The sequence below is a fragment of the Mytilus galloprovincialis genome, chromosome 8, assembly GCF_965363235.1.
Source record: "Mytilus galloprovincialis chromosome 8, xbMytGall1.hap1.1, whole genome shotgun sequence".
Lineage (NCBI taxonomy): Eukaryota > Metazoa > Mollusca > Bivalvia > Mytilida > Mytilidae > Mytilus > Mytilus galloprovincialis.
Window position 1 is genome coordinate 84826817 of NC_134845.1, and position 24215 is coordinate 84851031.

The 24215-nt window shown below is 30.9% G+C and overlaps 1 protein-coding gene across 1 annotated transcript; it reads left to right on the plus strand.

Moving 5' to 3' along the window:
- Positions 1 to 4434: 4434 nt before the first annotated feature.
- On the plus strand, positions 4435 to 20414 carry LOC143043613 (acid-sensing ion channel 1A-like). The gene is made up of 8 exons (XM_076215840.1): positions 4435 to 4738; positions 5977 to 6538; positions 11912 to 12010; positions 13894 to 14074; positions 14721 to 14777; positions 16012 to 16162; positions 17419 to 17510; positions 19795 to 20414. The coding sequence occupies exons 1-8, from the start codon at positions 4464 to 4466 to the stop codon at positions 19962 to 19964; spliced, it is 1587 nt and encodes a 528-aa protein (XP_076071955.1). The 5' UTR covers positions 4435 to 4463; the 3' UTR covers positions 19965 to 20414.
- The last annotated feature ends 3801 nt before the right edge of the window (positions 20415 to 24215 follow it).

Here is a 24215-nt window from a genome sequence, read left to right on the forward strand (position 1 = left end):
GGTCAAAGGACCATAACTGTTTTTGTTTTTTACTTGTCAATGCCTAGGTCTTACATAATATGAAATAAAGTACAAAAAGTCAAAAGTGTAAGGCTGCTACCATTTGATTTTATGGGGGAGGAGGGAGGAATAGAATTAAAAATGTTGTCCTGCATCTTTATTTTTTTTTTTGTAATCATTTGGGGAGGGGGGATTGGACCGGGATCTTTTTTTTTAAGCTCAGGATTTCGTGATCCGGGAATTCTTTTTTCGAATTTCGGGATGTCAGGATTTAAATTTATTTAAACTCGGGATTTCATGGTTTAAGCCCTGGATTTCGGGATCAATGTACCCTCCCTTATCTGACATCATTGTCCTGCATTTTAATTTTTCATTCTTTAGGGACGGTACCTGCAATTTTCATTAGTTTATCCTGAAATTGTTTACATAAATAATAATCTGCTCAAAAGCCTGTCTTGCCTTTTTTCATATTTAATCCAAGCCTCCCTCCTCAAATGGTAGCTCCCTCTGACAATAAAATTTTAACCAAATAAATAAATAAACCAAGGACAATTATACAATGTTTCTGTTCCTAGATCTTCGTACCAAATTGATTAAAATGAAAACTGAATTGACTCCACAATACTTTTTTTAAAACCATAGTTTTTAATGAAATACATACACTATGGGCTTAGTAATACACGTAGTAATGTTAAATAGGTTATGAATAATTTATAATTTTAAAATTTCTGGCATATTTTTTTAAAGTCCAATTGAATATTTTATTACATTATTTATATTCATGTAAAAAGTTAGAAGATACCGAGGGGGATATCAACCAACAGTACATAATTTATTAGTCACGGAACAGGGACAAAAAGAAGAAAAAAAAACATCCGATTCAGTCCACAAAACACTACACATATTTATGCAATCTCATATTCATCTGAATAAAAGAGTATTACATCTTTCTAGTATCTTTTTTCAACCTTTATCCTGACAGGTGTAGAAAATAAAGGGGTGTCTTCTATTCCGTTCGCAATTTTAGGGAAAGTAAAGTCTATACTTAGAATCATGGTTGAAACTGAAACTACACATGTATGATATAAATAGAACATGTTATTTTTGCTTTATCAAATTTAAATTTTGAAGGGATGGCAAAATTTGTTATTTTTCTTTTGTTGTGCTTTTGTCATATTGGTTTATCTCTCCGAATTTTTTAATCAAATGCAATTTTGAAATAAATATAAAAAAGAAAGTGTGGTGTAATTGCAAGTGACAATTGAAAATATTTCTTTTCACGTCTCAATTCAAGATTATAACTGAATTAGAGTAATCATTCTCTATAATAATAAGGGGCCCAAAAAATAATGTGAAACTTGTAACTGCCGTGCTTTTAACTAAAAACCAGTTGTATCTACTTTTCATAACCTCTGCAGAAATACTAAAAAAGTTCTATGTTTAACGAACTTGATTTCACAGTATAAGGATTTTGCACAGTCAGCTCTATTTCATCTCTCATGAACCGTTCTTTGCGCAATAGTTTTGTTCTTAAATTTTGAATTGTATATTTTTGAATCTGTGGACCAATAAAGTGAAAATCTTGATCATGTAAACCAACTGCCAACTTTAAAGCTTCTCCTTATGTATCATATGTATTTTTGGCGTGTCATGCTTTTAATTTCAACAGCTCGTATCTCAAATCAAAAATCAGTTACATACTTTTTTTTTGGGGGGTGTATTGTTTTACCCCTGTCCGTCTGTCCTTCCGTCCGTCCCATTATTAGTATATATGTATTTGGCATAACTCCTCCTACTGTTTGATTCCTAGGAAGTTTTCACTTTGCTGTCTGTTGAGCAGTTAAGTACGTACACTGCGCTTCAATAGAAACTATTCCTTTTTCAAATCATTTTATGTGACTTTTTTAGTAACATGTCCATTATGTATTCCGTGTGCATGGAATGGGTTGACATGTCATAAAATGTGTCTATATTGTTGTATGGTTGAATGAAGCTTGTGTTAAATATGATTTTTAAAAATAAATATGAATTCATTTCTACATAAAAATCATAGCCCGTACAAGTGTTTCTTACCAAAAAACATAATTATTGACCTCTAGGTCAAAGTTCAAGGTCACATGATGGTCAAAATTTTAAGAAGACACACCACCTCATGATGATACATCCACATGCCAAAGATGTAAGGCCTAAGTCAAAAGGCAAAGAAGTTATGGCCTACATGGTTGTGTTTTTCACGAAAAAAATACATACAGTTGACCTTGAGGTCACATTTGAAGGTCACAAAAAGGTCATCATGATGCAAGACACTTAACCCCGTGATGATACACCCACATGCCAAATATCTAAAGCCTAGTTCAAACGACGAAAAAAAATATGGTCATTATGTACTTTTTGAATAGATTTTGCTCTTATTTAATGAACCAATTTGAGGGTGGGACGTATTTTAAACTTAAATACCTAAAAATTTAACGGTTAAATTTTAAAAAGATTTTGCGAGAACAACCGACTAGTATAGCACTCCAAATGCTTAGTTTTTTGAAAAAATTAAACGACACATTTTTTTTCAAAAACAATTTCTTCTTCAAATACTTGAAGCACAGCATTCACTTTTCGGGGCTGATTCTAATACCCCCTATTAAAGTTCGAGCAAAATTTTAAATCCGGAATAAAAAACTTACAAGAAAAGGGTATCAGTGACCTAATATTCACCTCAGCTATCATTATTAGCTATGCTATTGTCAATTTAGGATCAAATTTTAAAACTTTTAACATATTTAACCCTAAACCCATTTTTCAGAAACTTCCAATTTTGGCCGATACTAGTATGTAAAAGATGCCATATTTGAGTTGTCAAATCTTTTAACTCAATGGTTCAAATCTTTTAAAATTTTTACAACATGTTTAGGTTGGCCTAGTTTATCAATGAAAAAAATTTAAGAAAAATTAAACGACAGGATTTTTTTGGGGTATAGTGTTGGATACCCCCTTAAGGTTTCCCTCAACGAAACATGGAATTTATCATTGCTTTACAGGGGGTACCAATTTGGTAACATTACTTCTCCTAAGTCCTTTATTACAAATCTTTGAATATGTCCGACAACTTCAACCAATGATCGATAATTCGATGGCTATTCAAACGTCCAGTGGTATACAATATATTGCAATTTCACGTAACAATCAAAATGATATACATTAAAATTCAAGATGGATAAGAAAAAATAAAACTACATGTTATACTATGTATACATGCATAGGAGTATTAAATTGGTAAACTTAATTCATGCACATCATTACTGCCTCCTTATCATCAATAAAACATGTCCATTCAGATGAAATTATAGTTATAACTTTAAAATATAAAAGTGTTTAATGTACAGTGACAAATCATTTAAGCATTTTTGGACGCATAAACAATACATATCCTATCTATTGTTCTGCAAATTGTGTCGAACGATGTGACTGGTGCAATATACAACCGCAAAATGGTGGTATTCTGAATAGGAAAAGTAATTTACCATTTGCACAGGCTGACACCTGACCCTTCGGAGAGCTCTTACAAGTGTTATTGAACAAGTACAGAGCTGGGAAGAGATTCCAGATTTAACGTTTCTATTTAGATGAACGAGGTCATATATTTATACATCTTCGCACATTTAAAAAGTGTTAAAATTTGACCAGTACAAATCTTCTTTTCGGTGGCGCATAAATAACGACCAAAATGATAACTTGATAGGGCATTCTGGTGTTGATTGAGACTTTTCGTAGTTTATCACGAAGAATTTCAATGTTTGATCTTTGACTAACCACCTTTCCAGTTCTTTAAAGTTTGTACTCGTTTTTTGTGAAAATGATTTGCGTTGTTCAATCTTACAATCGAATCGCCAGTTACATGATCTCAAATTCAATAACCCAAACGGGAGAAATAATGTTACCCACTCGAGCTCGATATAATAAAAATATAAATATATAGTTTACCAAGTAAGCGTGAATAACTCATGCCTCCTACATATCAAAAATCTTTACCTCTATCCCTTCCGATATAAAAGTACAGTTACATGTTGTGAGTTAATCAACAAATTATTCTTGAACATTATCAAATGAGCGCCATGTTGTGAAACTCGGTGAATAGAAAAAAAAACATCATAGAAAGAGAAGTATGACTTTAGTGCATATTTTTTTATTTGCAGAATTCGAATTGGATTCCAAGAATTATATTTACATTTTTTGCTTTTGTCCTTGTAAAAGTACTACATGGTTATAATAAATCATTAAAGCATGATAATTTGGATGTACTTAAGAAAACGCTTTTATAGAACAACTATGTAAAGTAATACAGTACAAATTTAACTTATTGCTTCCATTTAAACAAAACACACAGAAAATCAATCGGTAATAAACATCAGCCGATATAAAGTTGTAAGTCAATAAAGTAAACTCATATCATTTTAAGAAACTCTGCAGGTATGCCGTTTGTAAAAGTTCGACCAGCGCACGATAAAGCATCAAAGGATTTTAGGAATATCGACAACTCACAACAAGAAGAATTGAAAAACGATCTCACTTGTACACCTTCAGGAAATGAAAGCATCATTAACAAATTAAACTGTCAAGAAAAGGAGATTTTAAAATCGAATACTAACTCGGTTAATGTTGAGTCATTATGGAGAGAGTTTCGGGAGAACACGACTATGCATGGTCTAAAGCATGCAAGGAGAGAAAACAAATATCAACTAAGATGGTAAGTAGTTTAGGATAACACTGCCATAACGTTATTATAAATTGACTGTTTAAAAAACCTTGATTTTTAAAATAGTAGCTGTATTTGACAAAATCTATAGGTTTTAAATGCACTTCACCTTTCAACTTTCTACTTTGTTTTCCTTTTTTAACATTTTTTGTTCAAGCTTCAATGGTAAGTGCTCTGTATACGAAATCGCGTCTGGTATACATAAATTTACTCCTGGTATATATGATGAGTTTATTATTGTTACATAAGGTTGATGTCGGACGAAAGAGATCATTTCGGATTTGCAGTTCTTTTTTTTTAATCTAAAACAATTCTGTCAAAGTATTTATAAATTATTACAAAAAAACGCATTGCCGAAAATATACATTTATAAGTTTCTGAAAATGATGAAAGCAACTTTGAAAAATCAAATCTGTAACGGAACAGCCCGCAATTGTCAAAGCAAAATATAATATGTGCCATTAACATTTTGTTATTGCAATGCTTATCTTTTAACAAATTAACAAATTAATTGATTCACAAAAGAATTTTGAATGCACACATGCATATATCGCAATACGATTAATAGTTGATATTGAGGAAAACAACCATGAGAAGCAAATCAACGACATACTAAACGAAAGGGGAGATCCTCATTTAAACTACTTTTTGTTTACCTTTTTAATTATAAATAAGCTTAGATGTATCTGCTCCATGAAAACCATTTAAAAATAAATAATCATCCATTTGATAATCCTTCGTCCTCTATTGACTAAGCATGGATTAAAAACTAATATTACGGAGTATTTACTTTATTCCTATCTTCTTTCATTTAATGTATATAGAATGAGTAGAAATTAATTAGATAATCAATCCTTTAAAGGTGGTACCTAACACTACAGTGAAAAATCAGCTAAACGTTTTAATTACGTTGGGTTGTTAAGGGAATATTAAGCTTCTCAATGATAAAATTAGTGTTTGTCAAACTGCAATATCACCAGTGTAATTTTACTAATAAATTGGTTGGTTAAATTTTTTGTATATTTTTAAATATTTGTCAAAGGGTCAAAGTAAATACTATGCCAAAATTTTATGAAAATTAAAATAGCCAAATTAATTTTAGTGAAGGTGTTTTGGTACCACCTTAAGCAAATAGAATATTTAGTTGAACATGTCAGACATTGACATAGGGTCTACTATAAATGTAAAATTGTAATATCGATGTTAATAATTTTTTTTATTTATCTCAGGGTGATATGGATAATTGCCTTATTTGGAATGGGATCCCTTCTGGTCTATACAGTATACACATTGTTCGCTTACTACAGAACAAATCCAACATTGACCAATATCAATCTTAAATTTGTTAGAGAAATGTTCTATCCAGCTGTGACAATCTGCAATATGTCTCCATACAAACTGTCAGCTATCAATGCAAGTGCGGTAATGATGTCGCATTTACTACACAGTAGTCGTCTTGGGGTTGTTCTACCACCTCTAGACTACACCAATCCTGCTTACGCTGAACTGAATGATTCCTTGTCGAAAGATTGGTTAGACAATGTATCTTTTGACCTAGATGATATGTTTATGTATTGTGTGAATGAAAGACACGTCATTGCCTGTAAAAACATCCTTAAGGCCAAAGTAACCCAATGGGGAAAGTGTTTCACCTATAATTCCAATGAAAAGTTACCAACAGAAGGACGAGTGAAGGGTAGCATGACTGGATCAGCGACGGCCTTAACCTTCTATATTAATATCAAGCAGGACGAGTATGTCTTCAATACCAATATGGCGGCTGGTGTCAAGGTAGTTATGACGCATTTTCAAATAACAAGTGTTTTTGGTTTTTAAATTGTATTTTATTGATAAGATGCTTAAGTAACTGAAACTAAAATTTAGATGTTTGTCTCTGGTTACTATGAAAGTAAATTTGTTCGTGGGTACCAATTTTTGTAATTTAACCAAAAGGAATATGTTCGTGGGTTATTAAATTCGTGGAATTTAGTTATTTTAAGAAAAAGATCGGGCAAAGAATTTGAAGCCATCATAAATTACGTTCTCTAAAATAACTAACTTTTGTTATCTATATTGAATTATGGATCGTTGCAAAATAAGGTGTTTCTTTTCACTTATTTGTTCGTCCTTCATAAATTTTGCAATTAATATTAACTATGACAGCATTCAATAAATATTTAATAAAATAATTGTTTTCGGATATAAGCTATGCTTACAAATTGTCTCGGTTGAAGGATATTACAAATTGAAAACTTCAAATGTTGCATACGTGAACTAAGAAGTGATGACATTTTTTAACCTTGATATCAACAGATCAACGATTATCAAAGGTGTTTATTGGACCATCAGCATGTCAATTTAAGTAATCGCGTTTTTGAAAATAATACACTATTGTTTTATATTGATTCGAGTGACATTGCAAAATCAGGTGTCCCTTTTCAATTCAGTTTTCGTCTTGCATCAATGACAACATTCTTCACGGATATAAGCTATGCGTACAAATTGTCTCGAGGAAGGATATTGCAACGTTAACATTTTTAATGTTGCATACGTGAATATAGAAGTGGTGACAATAATTAGCCTGAGATCAACATAGTTTTTAATTTGGCCAAACACATGTCACTTATAGAAAACATTTACATAAAAAAGTCCTACAAATATACTTTGAATTGTAGAATTATAATGCTTTAAATTTGAAATAGAAAAAAACAAACCAAACAAGTTTTTTTTTTCGTATGAGAATTTTGAGCACTTAAGTATATTATCCGGCAAATAAACACCGGAAATCCGACTCTCATTGATCTAAACTATAATTTTGGTCAGAATGTAAAAGTACAAAGTCGGACAATTCAGGTTGCTTTAAGAATTGAATCGGTAAAATCTGCTCTGAAGTTTTAAATAAAAGTCTGATGGAGTTTTTGCTTGTATTCGATGTGTTTTCGAGATATAATTGAACAATGCTCGTATCGATTTAGTCAAACCTACATTGGGATCTTTTCATCTATGACTTGATTTTGGACAACAGTTGTAATATTTCAATGGACACTTGAATTCGTGGATAAAGCAATCCAAGAAAAACACTAAAATTGGTACCCAACGAACTGAAGTACTGTCACAGTATACTCCCGTCTATTCCTGTAAAGATGCTTAAGTCATATGTATTTGATATTTGACAGATACTTGTCATACAAGTAAGAGGTTTAGCTGGCTTTAAAACCAGGTTTAATCCACTATTTTCTACATAAGAAAATGCGTCTTTAATTTACTTGCATTATTTGTAATTTGACAATTAATTACCTCCAATAATATGAAAATTCATACAATATTAAAGGAAGTTTAATTCAAAATGCGGAGCACCTGATCTATGGCAATGTTTAACATTAAAATGACAGGACTACAATTCAAATAAATGGGAGATCAAATAGAACAAAGAAAGACGAACAAGTAAGTGACAGAGAAACACATGTATAATAGCTATCAAAAGATATCTGGTTAAATCTATGATGTAGTTTCTTTTTATGAAACAAAATTGTACATTCCATGCATAACTATTCAAAATCTGACAATTTTGCTCAACTTGTAGCGTGGAAAAAAGTTCGATGACCCAATTATTGTTATCATAGTTTTGAAAACAGCATGTTAAAAAATTCATTTTATTAAATTATTTAAACATTCTATGGATAATAATTAAGACCTTCAGAAGTATTCTATTTTCAGACGGTTAAGCAGCTAGTATGTGTCTTTTTACACTAATGCTGACTTGTCTAAAAACAAAAAGTAATAAACAGTAATGAATTTAACGCGACCGCTTTGTCTGAACAGATCGGAACAGTTGACTAGTCTGAAATTGATTTTACGGGGTATGGGTTCATATTGATAAAACAGATTATTTGAAAAATCGATCCCAATTAGGTTTTAAAGCTTCTTTGTAAGCAACAATCCTCAGCCAATGACATAATAATAGGAAACCCGATCTGTAGAATATATTACCAAAAGGGAGATACATACTGCATATGATGGTGATACTATAATGATGCTACAAAGAAAAGAAAATTTTACAATGAGAAAATTGTAATAATTCTCTGTCGTAAAGTTTCAGTTTTAAGTCAAATCTGGATGCAAGTGAAATATGAAACAAACTAAGCTTCATTTTGATTCAAGCAGAACGGGATATATTCGATCCACGTAGTCACCCAACCCTATATCAACATAAATTTTTAATAAAAGAAATATACATATTTTACCGCAACCTTCTAATAACGATCTGTTTGTGTCATTTTCTATCATCTACATCCGCAAGGACTCACTAACATGCAATTAAATACTCATTAAACTAAATTAGTAGTTTACAGAGCAGTTATTAATTCCATTGTTAAACCACAGAGAGTTTTCTATTGTTTGTTCTCATTCTTATTATGTTTGCATTAAACTTTTAAAGCTAGCTGGGGCATTGTAGTTTGCAAGTTATGTAAATTAGTGAATCTACTTTAATTTGTTGAATATATTTGCACAAAATATAGATACCCTTTGATTGTATACTCACATTTTCATTAGTTATATAATCAATGTTTTATAAAATGTTAAAATTATGTCCCATATGAATTAGAAAAAAGCAGAGATGTTTTGTTAATTGCAAATAAAACGAACAGAGCATTAAGAGTGATATTTTCAAATGCAATTTTAGGATCATTTTAGTCCCTACACTTAAAAAAAAAAAAAAAAATCAACTATCAAATAAAAATAACCTTTTATGAAAATCATTATATCATCCTTCAGAAAGTAACAATGCTTCATAGCTAAATATTTATTACGTTTTTCTGTTGATTCTATGTTCTTGAAAATAATTGTCCTGCATATTATGCTTCCAATATATTCAGCTTTCCAATTGTGAACTTTCCATTTCTAAGTAGCAACATTCCAGCAGCACCTGCATACGGGGTATATATCTCCAATTGATACAATAATCCCATGCTTGCATTTCCCATCATGATTGTCCTGATAAAGGGTTGCTGCTCATAAGGAGGTTATTAAACCAAGAGTTCCAAATAGTGAAGTTGAAATCATCCCTTCGTTAATTTTACGGACGCCATCATGAGTTCGTTGCCCGTTATGGAATCACTGTTTCACAAATGATATCGGATATGTTCCTTACGTCGTAACTGCAATCCTCTTCCCTTTCACGAATGTGACCTACCGAATATGACTTTTTACCGGATTTGTTATCACATAAGCAACAAGGAGGGTGCCACGTGTGGAGCAGGATCTCCTTACCCTTCCGGAGCACATGATATCACCGCTACTTTTTGGTGGGGGTCGTGTTGATTATTCTTTAGTTTTCTATGTTGTGTCATGTGTACTATTGTTTGTCTGTTTGTCTTTTTCATTTTAAGCCATGATGTCACAGTGACCTCACAAATTTCCATCCAGTGTTCAGACTTAAGGAGGATCGCGGGTATAAGATTTCAACAAAAAAACAAACATTTATTTTTCATCACAAATTTTATGAATTACCTTTAGTAGTTATTACTTTATCATATGGTACAAAAAATCATTACAAAAATCAATACTCGTTGGTCCCAGGTGACTTTTAAAATGTAGATATCATTGAAAAAGCTCCAAATTATTTCCGATTGGTGCGAAAATGCCATTTTGTGGAATGAAATTGAAATATTTTTTTTAACTCATCGGTGACCTATATGTTTTATTGTTGTTTTCGAATAAGCTGTACATAAGCTAAATAATTGTAAAATTTAAGCGATTTCTGTAAGTTAGTTCATTTTTAATTTCGATATTACCGCTATTTCTCCAATTAGTTCAACAGAAAAAAAGGCATAAACAAAAATGTATGTTTCTTTCGAAAACAGATTGTGAGCGTAAATGAACAGTGATCCCTTTATTTTAAATTTATTTTTCTATTAAGTATAAGATAAAGTTCATTTATAGAAAAAAATATAGCGAAATCCCATATTATATAAAAAAAAATTGATTTAGACCCGCGAGACCCCGTAAGCTGTCATTTCATATTACAATGAATTTAATATACCTGAAAGGATTTAAATAGTACACTACTGTGGATTCATTCATTCTCGTGGGTACCAATTTTCGTGGAATAAGAATAACTTGCATGTTCGTGGATATTTTATTTCGTTGTTTTATCGAAGTCTGCCTACAAGTGTATATAAAATTTGTTATTCGTTGAACATTTAATTTCGTGGTTCACCGGTACCCACGAAAGCCACAAAAATTGGTGTCCAACAAATAATAATGAATCCACAATAATTGTATGATAGAAGAATGCAAAAAATTACTTTTATATATATCACACCTTCTTCAACGATTGGTTGACCGTTATGGAATAACCTTTTCACAAATGATTTCGGATATGTTCCTTACGTCGTAACTACAATCACCTTCCCTTTCATGAATGTGACCTACCGAATTAGACTATTTACCGGATTTGTTATCACATAAGCAACATGACGGGTGCCACATGCGGAGCACCTGAGATCACCCCTAGTTTTTTGGTGGGGTTCGTGTTGTTTATTCTTTAGTTTCTATGTTGTGTCATGTGTGCTGTTGTTTGTTTGTCTTTTTCATTTTTAGCCATGGCGTTGTCAGTTTGTTTTAGATTTATGACTGTCTGGTGTGAAAGATCTAAATCAATACAGAATTATAGATTACCCTGCTTTGCTTTTCTTTTGAAGAGTACATGTTTCATGTGTGACGTTTTTAAACAGAATACAGTTAATAGTTTTAGTTAAAATATGTGTCAATAATACGGAAAAATGATATTTCTGCTTCCTGTCCAGTATCACAACTTCAAAGGTATACCTACAAAAAATGGTAAATACATAACAACCTCTAATCGAATAACATGTTAATCATGCTTAAAAGACTTTATTGATACGACTTAAGTTATCTGAACATTTTCAGCTTTTTATTAGTAAATATGTGCGTGTGTGGTTTGGATAAAATCATGGTAAAAAACATCTCAATTAAAAGACATTGTAAATTACATGTTTAAAACATAGTTTAATATTTCAAATATTTTGGCCACGAGCATCACTGAAGAGACATGTATTGTCGAAATGCGCATCTGGTGCAGGAAAATTGGTACCGTTAATTTTATTACTGTCCGTCACATACATCTCATTTTTTTTAAAGATAATCCTACATGATCCTGAAGAAGAACCAGACGTCAACAACAAAGGTTTTATTTCATCCCCAGGAATGTCGACCTATGTCTCCATGAAAATGACAAAGGTATAGTAAAAATGATATATATTTGTATTACAAAAATATCAGTAGTGTCTTTAACTTCCGGTTTCCTTGCAACGTTAGGTCTTATGTTATTGATGCTTTTTCTGCTAGCAAATAAAGTAATTTTAGTAATTAAGGGTCAATTTGTAAATAGCTCAAATGCAACGAGCACATTTGTACTTTTCTCAAAATATTTTTTTACTATTTTAACATGTTTAATGCATAGTTATTTCTTGTTTTACTGACTGAGAAGATTTCCTCTGATAAGCACTCCAATTATACAGGTTTTCTTAAAAAGATAGTTAAGTTATATCAATAATTCCAAGACAGGAAAATGTTAACCTAACAAATGGCAATTTTAAGAGCGCAAACATATCAACCGTATGAATAACAACTGTCCAATTCCTACTTGGTACAGGCATTTTCGTATCAAGAATATGGTTAATCTAACCTAGTTTTATAACTAGTAAGTTTAACCTATCACTTGTATGACAGGCAATTTCAATTTCAATCTTAAGCACTTTAATCATTTGTTGTGTTGTTTTTACTTGGCTACCAGACGTATTTTTAGAGTTTTGAAAACATGTCAATTCTTTGGGCTTCTTTCAAATGTAATTCGTAAGGAACTGTACAAAATCCCTATTGAACTTTAAATTTGCTGACGTGATACAACCAGCTACTCAGATCCGTCTTCCAAATTGGTTTTCGGTTATATTTAAGAAAAGAAAAATTCGTTCCAACCATGAAACTACAGATTGACCTATGTTAAATTTCATCAAACTCGTTCAATTGTTCGAATAAGTGGTGTACAGGTGACCTTTGAAACAAAATATTGACTTAAGTTTTTACTTTCATCAATGATTCGAAATTCGGTCTGGAACCCTTGAACGAAATAAGTATGTAGGAGTTCAAATTATTCAGTCAAAGTATCGTTTATAAAGAAACAAATATCACTTTGTAAACAATTTAACAACTATGTCGTGACAATATGTAAATAAAGTTTCCTTGAGCAAATTAATTCGATAAGACTTTTAAATTGTCTTCGATAATCAAGAGAATTATCAATTATTGAAAATAATGTGTTTTGTGAATTACATTCTTGATTACATTCGATATGCACTCAGTTCCTTGCAATTTCTAATTTGACATCTATTGTCATAACTTACTAACAAAAAATATTTCAATTTACAATTTCAATATCTGTATAACATAATTTGTATTAATCATTATAACATGTTTGATGATGGTAAAATAACCGATTACAGATTCTATTAATATATGGAACTCATTTACCAATAAATTGACGTTTTTTTTAAATTATAATCATAAGTCTTGTACTTAAAAATAAACTTTACATCATTTTTCCAACATCCATGAAATCGACATTGCAGGCTGTGTTTATACAATAAAATGTAATACAATCTGATATATATCATTGTGTACCAGAAAAAGCTCAAGAAATTTTACATCGGGTAGTGAAGTTGTTTATATAACATAAGTATCATTGAATAAATCTATTGGCTAATAAAAATCATGTCGTGTGAGTTTATTCTGATATATTCGACACAGTCGGCGGGCCTGTTAATAAACTTGACAAAATGTACCGATTGAAGGGTTGTCTGGTCAAATATCATTCGTGCATCTTGTCCTGTACATATTGTCTTGTCTTATGATAAATATATTTGTAAACATAAAAAACCTGTGTTAATTTTGAATCAGTATATATCTGTCTTGAGAAGACCCACACATAGCCTCTGGCTGTTTGCAATCTTTTTCAAATAAAGAAAGAATTAGATTGAATTGTACTGTCCGCCAAATAACCCTTTTATTCACAGCCGGTTGTCATGATATATGATACCTTTATATAAATTTAATTTTACTTTTAGTATAAATATTTGCCTGCACCGTATAAAGCTGGAGGTGACCAGTATTGCATCGATACAAAATCGCCTGGTTTTGAGAACACATTGAAATATCAACAGTTCTATAGTAGGACAGGATGTCAGTTACAGTGCAGAAGAGATTTCATAGTTAATCAATGTGGTTGTAGAGCAGTAACAGATCCAGGTAAACTTCATCTTGTTTAGCTCCGACACATATGTAGAGCCGGTAAATTGGGGTTTTCGTTGGAGCAGCATGCCATATCTAAAACTAATATAAAAAATATATATATTGTTCTTATTTTACACGGGAATAAAGACAATAGTGGTTTAACATGTAATAAAAAACAACTTACAATGACGCAAATAGCTACTGGATAACAGAAAAATGACTTGCAAACCCAAAGAATGTTGTGAAGTAAAAAGCATAACTAAAGCTATATTTTAAGCGAAATGTCAATTAATGAATAAACCATGTTCTCTCAGACAACAAAACCAATTGAACAAACCTCGGACAGATCTGTTTTGATGCGATAAATAGTCTTAAAACAAGCCCTGTTCACTGAATTAATATAATGTGGGATGTATATGACGGGATTTAATATATATTTATTATTATTATACCTTACATATATAACAAACAATTCTATTTGGTAACACGTTATCACGTGACATAGAATAATTTAGTTATTTTTCACTTTTTAGAAGAAAAAAAAATGTTACAAACAATAAAGTATTCAAAGATTTAACTTCAATGTATAATTGATGAGATAGTTAAAGTTTCTATTGACATATTATCTTTTTCATGGTTTTTTTTTTTGTACATGTTGTAGGAAATGAAACTTTGTGCTCACCAATCATGGCTGCCACATGTTATTACCAGAATGAAGGTAAATATAGTTTTCATAAAATATAAATAAAAAAAGTGAATGTAACGTAGTGATTATAATTTCAGAAATTAGAATTTGAAACTAATTAATGCAAATACTAAAACAAAAAATATCATTTATACGAGAATAAATACAAAGATAAAAAAAAACTGGTACAACTAATAAATTATAAAAATAAAACAGACACGAACACAAACACAAAACCTTTTTAAGCATTTATTTTCGATTACTATAATGTCTTTTTTTTTTTTTTTTTATAAAGTTTTGGTGTTTTTCCATATGCATGTATACTAGGCAGTTATGTCTCATGCCTAGTCTTCATTTTTATAATATAAACAGATGTATAAGAAATAATAAAACAGTTTGGGTTGCGATGCAAGAGGTTTTGGGTGATTTTCATTATAAGAATCATCATTGTATATATTACTTGTTGTTCCAAAGCGTGATGAATCAACACTACAAGAATTGCCGATTTTTATTCAGAATATCTATCACTTTTCAATTCACGTTTCTACGTTTTTCAACATATAAAATACAGTAGAAATATACCAAATGAACATTGTCGAAAAAAATGACAACACCAGGGCAGTATAAGATATAGATTGCAATGTAACATACAAGCATTATTCGATTAATAAAAAAAAATGCAGAAAGCCCAAATAATGTATATCTATGTTTTCAGACTGCATTTGGTTTTGTAGATGACTTGATTTGATATGATGCCTCCCTTTGACTAATAGAACTTCAAACTGATATAATAATTTGAAATGGATTATTGTTGTTTTCCTTAAAATTTTTCTTCACATTCATTCTAAGAATATACAATTGATAATGCTATTTTAGCTAAATACTTTGAAATATTTATCATTACAGTAGAATGCTTTGAGTGTTTAGGTATTGGTAGAATCTTTGGTAAGCTTGCTTGCTAGCTGATCCGTGAAGTCCTTATTAAGTTAGGTAAACTACCCTTCTTTAAGAGTAGACTACTCCGATTGATAAACAATCTACCTGTCTGTAGGACTAGACTACTTTGAAAGGAGGATATAATTCCTTACCTAATAATGACTTCACGGTTCAGCTAACATGCAAGCTAACCAAAGATTCTACCTATACTTATACACTCAATGCATTCTGCTGTAACGTTACCAAAATAAACATGAGTTGTATAAAAAATTGTAAGTTAATGCACCTATGTCGGAAATGAAAATCCTAAAAAGTTTGATACGATTTTCAGTTGAATTCGATTCGAACGCAGAGCTAAAGGAACAATGTAAATGTCAGATTTCCTGTGAGTTCACCACCTTTGACCAGTCGATATCGACTTCAACGTCTCCTGCTGATGTGTACTTTCCAATACTCCAATCAATGGGCTATACAGATATAAAGTATGTTGTACATATATACTGACTTAGGCTATTTAGTCTTTGTTGTTTTCTTAATATTTATTTTTGTAAATTATTAATTATTTAGTTGTAATTGTTTGCTTTTTTTCTTTTGAATCTTTATTCTCCATTATTTTGATTTTTTAATACTTGAATTCAAGCAAATTTCCTATAGTACCTTTTCTTCAAACGACAAACTGTTAGAAGTATTGTTCATGTTTTATTGATAACGTTAAATGTTACTACAAATTTAAGAAATTAAATTAAATGGCTAATTGAGCAACCATTTGATTTTAAAAAGGGGTATGTTATTTTGTATGAGTCAGATGTTTTTTCATCTTCTTGACCACAATATTTTTTTCCCCATCTTCTTGACACAACGTTTTGTTTCCTATCGAAATAGAGATCAGAAAACCATACCCTCTCCTCTGGAAGTTAAATTGTCGTTCCCTAAGGTTTGTTATACAGCATGTGCAAAAGACTTTCTTTTTAACGAAAATTCTCTATTCTATTTAAATCATTAGAAGTGTACTGTATTGTCAACCGTACATTAATTCAGCGAAAGCTTCTCCATATGCATTATATATTTGTAGTTATAGTTGACCAAATTAACTCAACATTCTTGTTTTACTTATACTCCTATTAGTTAAAATTCTCCTGATAATTTCATTTCAACATGTTCAATGAGAGCTTGATTCACAAATAAAAGTTTCCCTTAAACTTGGTAATTTTATATTCAATTAATATATTTAAACAAAATTGAAGCTTATACTTTCTTATATTTACCAATACTTAAATTTTGGATGTAACCATTCTTCTGATTGGCTGGCGGTGTTTTATTTATCAGCTCATAGACATAAGTTTGTCATGTGACCTTGACGTCGTCAACGTTTTATAATTATTCACTGTTGTTTTAAATGGAATTGAAATTAAATATAAGGAATGAGTGTAATATTTTTGTTCGGTCTATTCGAAATAACATAAAAAAAATGTAGTGCAAACTTTAAAATAACCCGGGTTATTCAGTGTGCACCACATTTTTTATGTTATTTCTATATAGACAGAAAAAAATATTAAAGGCATTCCGTAAATTATGTCTATATCTCCAAATTAAAACTCTTAGACTTTGTATTTACTTAACAAACCACCGCCTTTAAAACGCATTTAATTTCAATACAATATTTTAATTGCAGCGTTTGAAGGTGAATGCATTTATTGTAATGATTGAAATAGTAAAGTGTTTTACTTTTTGCTTGCAGAAATAACATTTTGGAAGTAAGACTTTACTATGATTCGTTAAGCTATTTGCTCGTGGAATCTATCCCAGAATATAACACAGAAGACATTGTAGGTGAGTGTATTTGGAATTGTTAACTTTATATGATATCAATATTTTCGTGATTTGGTACAATTTTCTAAGAAATATTCTGTAAAAGATTTCTTAAGTCAACGCAACAGAGACGGCTCTTTTATATTTTATCAGTTTGTTTCTCTTCTGGTAACAAGAGCGCAATTATTTTTTAACATTTTACCGGTACTCAAAATAGAATCCTATACGGTTTCTGATTGGATGATACAGGATTGAAATTACATATAATCGAAAGCGTATCCAATTAGGTTTAAAAATTGCAGAAAATCATATTCACATTTCACGAAGTATAGAAAAAATCTTCCATTTCTGCACGTCGGAGCTATTAAAAATATGCCTTTTTCATTTAGAGAAAAAAATAGACGATCTTTTTCAACTGCATTTTAAGTCAATTTATGCCGCATGACTCTATATATTATTTTAGTGGTAATGCATCAATGGCATTTCTAGCAACAGGAACTGCTACCCGTTTTTCTTAGTTTGTGTAGTCTTCTAGAAAAATACGGAACATCAGTGGTACCCGATGGAAAATGCATTACGAATAATTGCACTCTTGTAACTTTCTGAACGATTTGAAATATTTGAAAATCTTCAAACTAGAGTTACCTTAATCAGTACTTTTATTTATTTGAGGAATTTTACTATTACAATTAATGTTGATGCAGAATGCAGGAAAAATCTAAATAAAAAATCAGCAGATTATATACCAAACGGACAATCAAAAATCTTCATAAAAATATATGATTTAATAGCACTTACATATTTCAATAGACTATCGAAGTAGTTATCCTCATAGGTACACGAAAATCGGTGGAAAAAGTGGTTGGGGTTACCTTTATATTTTTCTTTTTGCCTTTTTTAATTCGGGTTTTCGTGATGGTTTATTTTAATAGACAAAACGCACGTCTGCAGAAAAAAGAATTAGACCTTGTATATATGATGAGTTTATCTTATACTATAAAAGGAAATAGCAATAATAAAGCACCTGTCTTGATGTTGATTCTTTCGATGATCCTCTTTTATATACGCACTAAATGAATACATGTGACAGAAATATTTAATTATAAACGCCCGACTGCAAATATTAGAAAAGGGGTTATTACAATGTAACATATAAATATATTATCCTTGAACCCCTCTGTGAACTTTGGACGGGTTGTTGTCTGTTCGAAATTATCCGCGCTTCTATTTTACTATTCTATCAGTATTTATTCTTCATTTGTTTTCATAAACTTTGTTTACATCATTTGTGAAAAAAGGGATTAAACAGGATTAAACAGTAATATAGGTTCTTTCCTCATTTACGTTTAATGTGCGATTAAAGTTTATTATCAATTATATTTTTTCTCACATTAACAAATTATCTGTTATTATGAGGTAAAGTAACAATTATCTGTGGTATTAGTAGGATTCCTCGATATGAAATTCTATAAATAATTAAAAATATCATTTTACCAATTTAATTCAAAAAACTAATAAATAGGTTTTTAAATAATATGTTTAATTACATTACGGTTTATATAGTTTGTAAGGTAAAGCAGATTAAATAAATTGAGATAAAAAAAAATATATAAAACGTGTTTCTAACTATGAATGGCAAAACATGGATTATAAAAGCTTAACGACCTAGAAGGTAAGTATCCACTGCTGTCAACACGTAAACACTCATTTCCAAAGCATTCTACAAAACAAATAGTGCATTAACAGCACTTACATCTATAATAAAGAAAAACACAAATACTCGTACAACCCTAAAATACATAGAATATCATTCAAATATGTGAGCATTATCCGCTACCTATATATAATAATAATTCTACAAAGCGTCCAAGGTCCTTACACTCTTTACAAACAAAAATGAAGATTAAGGGGGAAAATGCAAAATAAAATCTAGTTAAACTGGTACTTAGAGAGGTAATATTTTTTTTTATGAAGAATGACAAGTCTTATATTCCAAAATATTTGAAGTGTGAATAAAATCAACTTATCAATTTAACTATGTTTTTCGTTCATTTTAATATATAAATAAGGCAGTTAGTTTTCTCGTTTGAATTGTTATATCTGTCATTTTGGGGCCTTTTATAGTTGACTATGCGGGTATGGGCTTTGCTCATTGTTGAAGGCCGTACGGTGAGCTATATTTATTAATTTCTGTGTCATTTTGGTCACATGTGGAGAGTTGTCTCATTGGCAATCATACCACATCTTCTTTTTATATGTATCTATTATAGAAACCATGTTTTAAATATAAAATATATATTTTCAGGTATCCTGGGAGGACAGATGGGAATATTTTTAGGAGCCAGTTTGCTGACATTATCAGAGCTAATTGAATTTGTCATACTGTCTGTAGCTATGGTGATGAAAAAGTGTTACCGCTGTGCATTTAGAAAAAAGAATGAACAAAATGAACAGGATTTAACACAATATTACTAAATCAACGCATAAACGTTTGGAGTAAAAGATAAAATGGAATAAAGAATAGGTTTTCAGAAACCAAAAACCTATTTCAATATCCCTTGATGCTATCTTAAAAAATGCGTTTCTATATACATTTGAACAATAGCGTGGTGTTCAGTTTAATGATACAAAAAACAGGAATGTTAGAGAGGAAGTTTCTTTACCAGCAAGTCCCATTTGAAAGAATTTATCGAGAAACTCTTCACATTTTTAACATGTTCATAGCAGACTCATTTCAATATCAATACTGAAACGGTAAAACATGAAGTAATGATTTTTTTAACAAAACAAAGCAAATGTAAATTTGTAAGTTATTTCTTTTATATCAATGTAATAATCTGTCATATATTACTGATTGTGCTGACGTAAAACTTCATTGATATGGATATCATCTGTCAATTCAATGTAAATAAAACGTTCATACCGCGCAGGTTTACTTCCTCGTGCATAAAAAGTAAAATCACAAACATACCCAACTCCGAGGAAAATTAAAAACGAACTTTTTCTAATTTTTCTCGAACTTCAAACGGTAAAATCTAAGGCTCAAACACACCAAACCAATGGATAAAAACTCATATTCCTGACTTGGTACAGTCATGCTGGCTTTGTAGCTAGCTAAATCTATGACTTGCATGACAGTCGAAAAAAAATATGTCAACGATGTGTGAACAAGACAAACGGACATAATAAGTTTAAATGTCAAAATATTGGTACTGCAGTCAACATTATGTTATAATCTTAATCACTATGAAAGTAAATGTGAAACAAAGAAACACTAAAAGGCATATAGACAGAACAAAATTGAGAGATAAGAATACAACAATTTACCATAGCACAATAGCACATTAAAGGAAAGTATAAGTTCTGAGCCACGTTAAATACGTATCACAAAAACAAAGGAAAGGTATTATTAAAGAAGACAATTAAAAGAATACTATAACACGTTATTAAGATTATAAACAACGTCAGAACCTATTATCTATACTTCAAGACGATCATGTATGTTTTGTTATATTGAAACGGAATATTTGTATCGGTACCTTCCGATGAACTTTTTTTGAAAAATGACGAGACGTTCCGTGCCCCTAGTTCATTCAGTTTCTGCTTAGACACTGGTGACGTTTTACAAAGTCTGAGTAGTAGCTGAATGCTCTTGAATACCAAATATCTTGGGAGATGTATATCCCATATGCAGGTGAAGTTGGTATATTGCTACTAAGTAGGTCCGGTAAGGGCCGATATTGGCCTCACATTTCAGGTTCATCTAACGAAAGATTTTTGCACACTTTTTAAACACTTAACTATCTATTGCAATTGATTCAATTAGTTTATATGAAAGATCTTAACTGATTTGGTCATTAACAACGCTCCGCTTCAAGCTTAAACATGAAAAATCTATCAAATATGCCAAAAAAACGTCACTTTTCAGATGTTTTTTGTCAAAAATGAAATTGGCCGCATCCGTGTTTATCCTCAACCTTTATTTATGTTATGTATAATCATCAAATACAACTTACATTTCGATATTATGAATGATCACGAATGCGGCCACTTTCATTTAAGACGGAAACCGTCTAAAATTTAACAAAAATGCTAAAATTGTGAAGATTTCAGTAATTTAGCACGACTTAATGATGCTGGTATCCGATATATGTGCATTGTATTGTCAAAAACAGCCCATATTTATGTAGCAGAAGCATTCTTCTTTCCAATAAATAGATAAAAGATTTTGTAAAACTGCTGTATTTTGGGGCCAAAAAGGGGTCTTACTGAACCAACTCCTTTGTTCTTTCAAAATAATAAAATCGTCTCGTACTCTGGTATTGAGATTACCGAAGGAAAAACATTTTGGAATTTTGAGCTTTGATAATCTTCAAATAAGTAATCGAGTTTGCCTTACAACTGTTTTCATTCGAGCTGATTATAACCACTGATAAGATGAAACACGCGTCTATGTGCGACGATTCTTCTAGAACTGGTGGACATTTTTTACTAAATGATATCACCAGCCAAGTACAAATGATCATGTGCTGATCGGATGTATCCTTGATATTCCAAGTGTTTGTAAAATTACTTCTTCTATCTATAACGTATAATCATTTAAATTGTTTCATCCCCTAAATGGCTTGAATCCTATTCGGCACTCCTTTTTTATTTTTCATTTTTAGTGCTCTTCAATTTTGTAATAGATCTGTCCATCCAACTACTTCATTCTAGCGCCATTTAGATAGACTACACGCGCGTTTTATCATTTTTGGTATCATTGATAAGTTTGTATGTCGGCGTCTAACATTAAATTGAAGTTTTATTAACAAATATATTTTGAATAAACAGAACTAGAAAAAAAACAATTATATGAAAGTACAAATATAAATAATTCATCACCAATTGTATGAGTCTAAATCATTCCATCATAATTAGTCTATTAAAAAAAAAGGAAACGATAAAAATGTGAAAGCAGGCGATTCTTACATCTAATCTGCCAGTCAAAATAACATTCCATAGGATTTATTTACCCATGCATTGATTGACATTTATTATGTAATTAAAACAGCACGGTGAGATCTGATAGATATGAAATTGCATACATTGTATTAAATTAACCAGAATTGAAGACTGATTGAAACTGCATAAAGTAATTTAAATATTCTATTTTGTTTTTGTTTCGTTCATTTGGATTGTAAAATGTTTGATACGTTATACATGTTATAGGGTTAACGACACTATACTCCATGCTAAGTAGGGAAAGTCGACAATTTATTATTACAATTTGCATTAAAGGAATTAATGGCATCACTGGTTAGTCTTGTGGGGACCAAACGCGCGTCTAGCGTATTAAATTTTAAACCTGGAACCTTTTGTTAGCTATAATTCGTGTTTCTCTGTTCTATATGTTCTCCCATATATTTGTATTGTAGTCCTGTCATGTAATGTTGTCCTTTTAATGTTATTTTTAACACTGCCATGAAAGTGGGAGGTTTGGCTAGCCACAAAATTAGGTTCAACCTACCATTTATTTTCTTTCTAAAGAATGTCTTGTACCAAGTCAGGAAAATGGCAGTTGTTATCTTATAGTTTGTTTCTGTGTGTGTTGCATTGTTGTTTGTTTCTTGCTCACTTCAGTGTTTCTGTTGATTCGATGTTGAAATGTACTATATTATGTTGTTTCTTTGCGTACTTTTCTGTCCTGCATGTACTTGAATATATTTGTACTGCATTCCTGTCATGTAATGGTGTCATTTTAGTGTTATATTTAACATTGCCATAAAAGCCAGAGTTTCGGCTAGCCACGAAACTAGGTTAAACCACCAATTTTTCAAAAAATGTCCTGTACCAAGTCAGGAAATAGGCCATTGTTATACATGTTTTATTATAGTTCGTTTCTGTGTGTGTTATAACTTTAATGTTGTGTTTCTGTTGTGTCGTATGTGTCTTCTTATACTTGATGTGTTTCCCTCAGTTTAAGTTTGTAACCCAGATTTGTTGTTTTTTTCTCAATCGATTGATGAATTTAGAACAGCGGTATACTACTGTTGCTTTTATTTGTAATCATTTCATACTTAGTATTTTTTTATTTGTTTTTTCTATATTTTCTATCAGCAAATTTGAACATATTTCCATGTCATATAACTTCACCTTTTCGATACACAAACTTTTTTTAAAACAACAAATATGTTGTAATGAATTTGAACTGTGTGAGATTGCTATATTTTGAACTGTTGCTGAAAGACTAAGATGTTCATGTATGCCAATACACACAATCAGCTTTCCGTCAAATATGTTTTTAAGACTGTATAGGAAATGCAACTCTAGAATTAAAAGCTCATCAGTTTATTGTATATTCTACAGATTCTTTTGAATAAAAATGGAGTTATATGAAAGTACAATTATCACAAATTCCTACTTTTTGTACTAACATAAGCAACACGACAGTCTCCACTTATGGAACAGGATCTGATTACATTTTATGAAGACCTGATTTTACCCTGACTTTTTGGTGGGGGTTTGTGTTGCATAGTCTTTAGTTTACAATGTTTCATAAAGGAATTTGACATACAAATTTAAGACAAATAAAGATAGATAAGAGGAATTGCATATTAGGAGAGCAGCATGAACGCGTTTGCCAAGTTGGTGCTTGTGTCTGGTTGTTCGGGGTGTATAAATACCCTGCCGCTTTCGAACAGAAAGCTGACGTTAAATCCGATGTCTGGTGTAAAATAAGAGCTA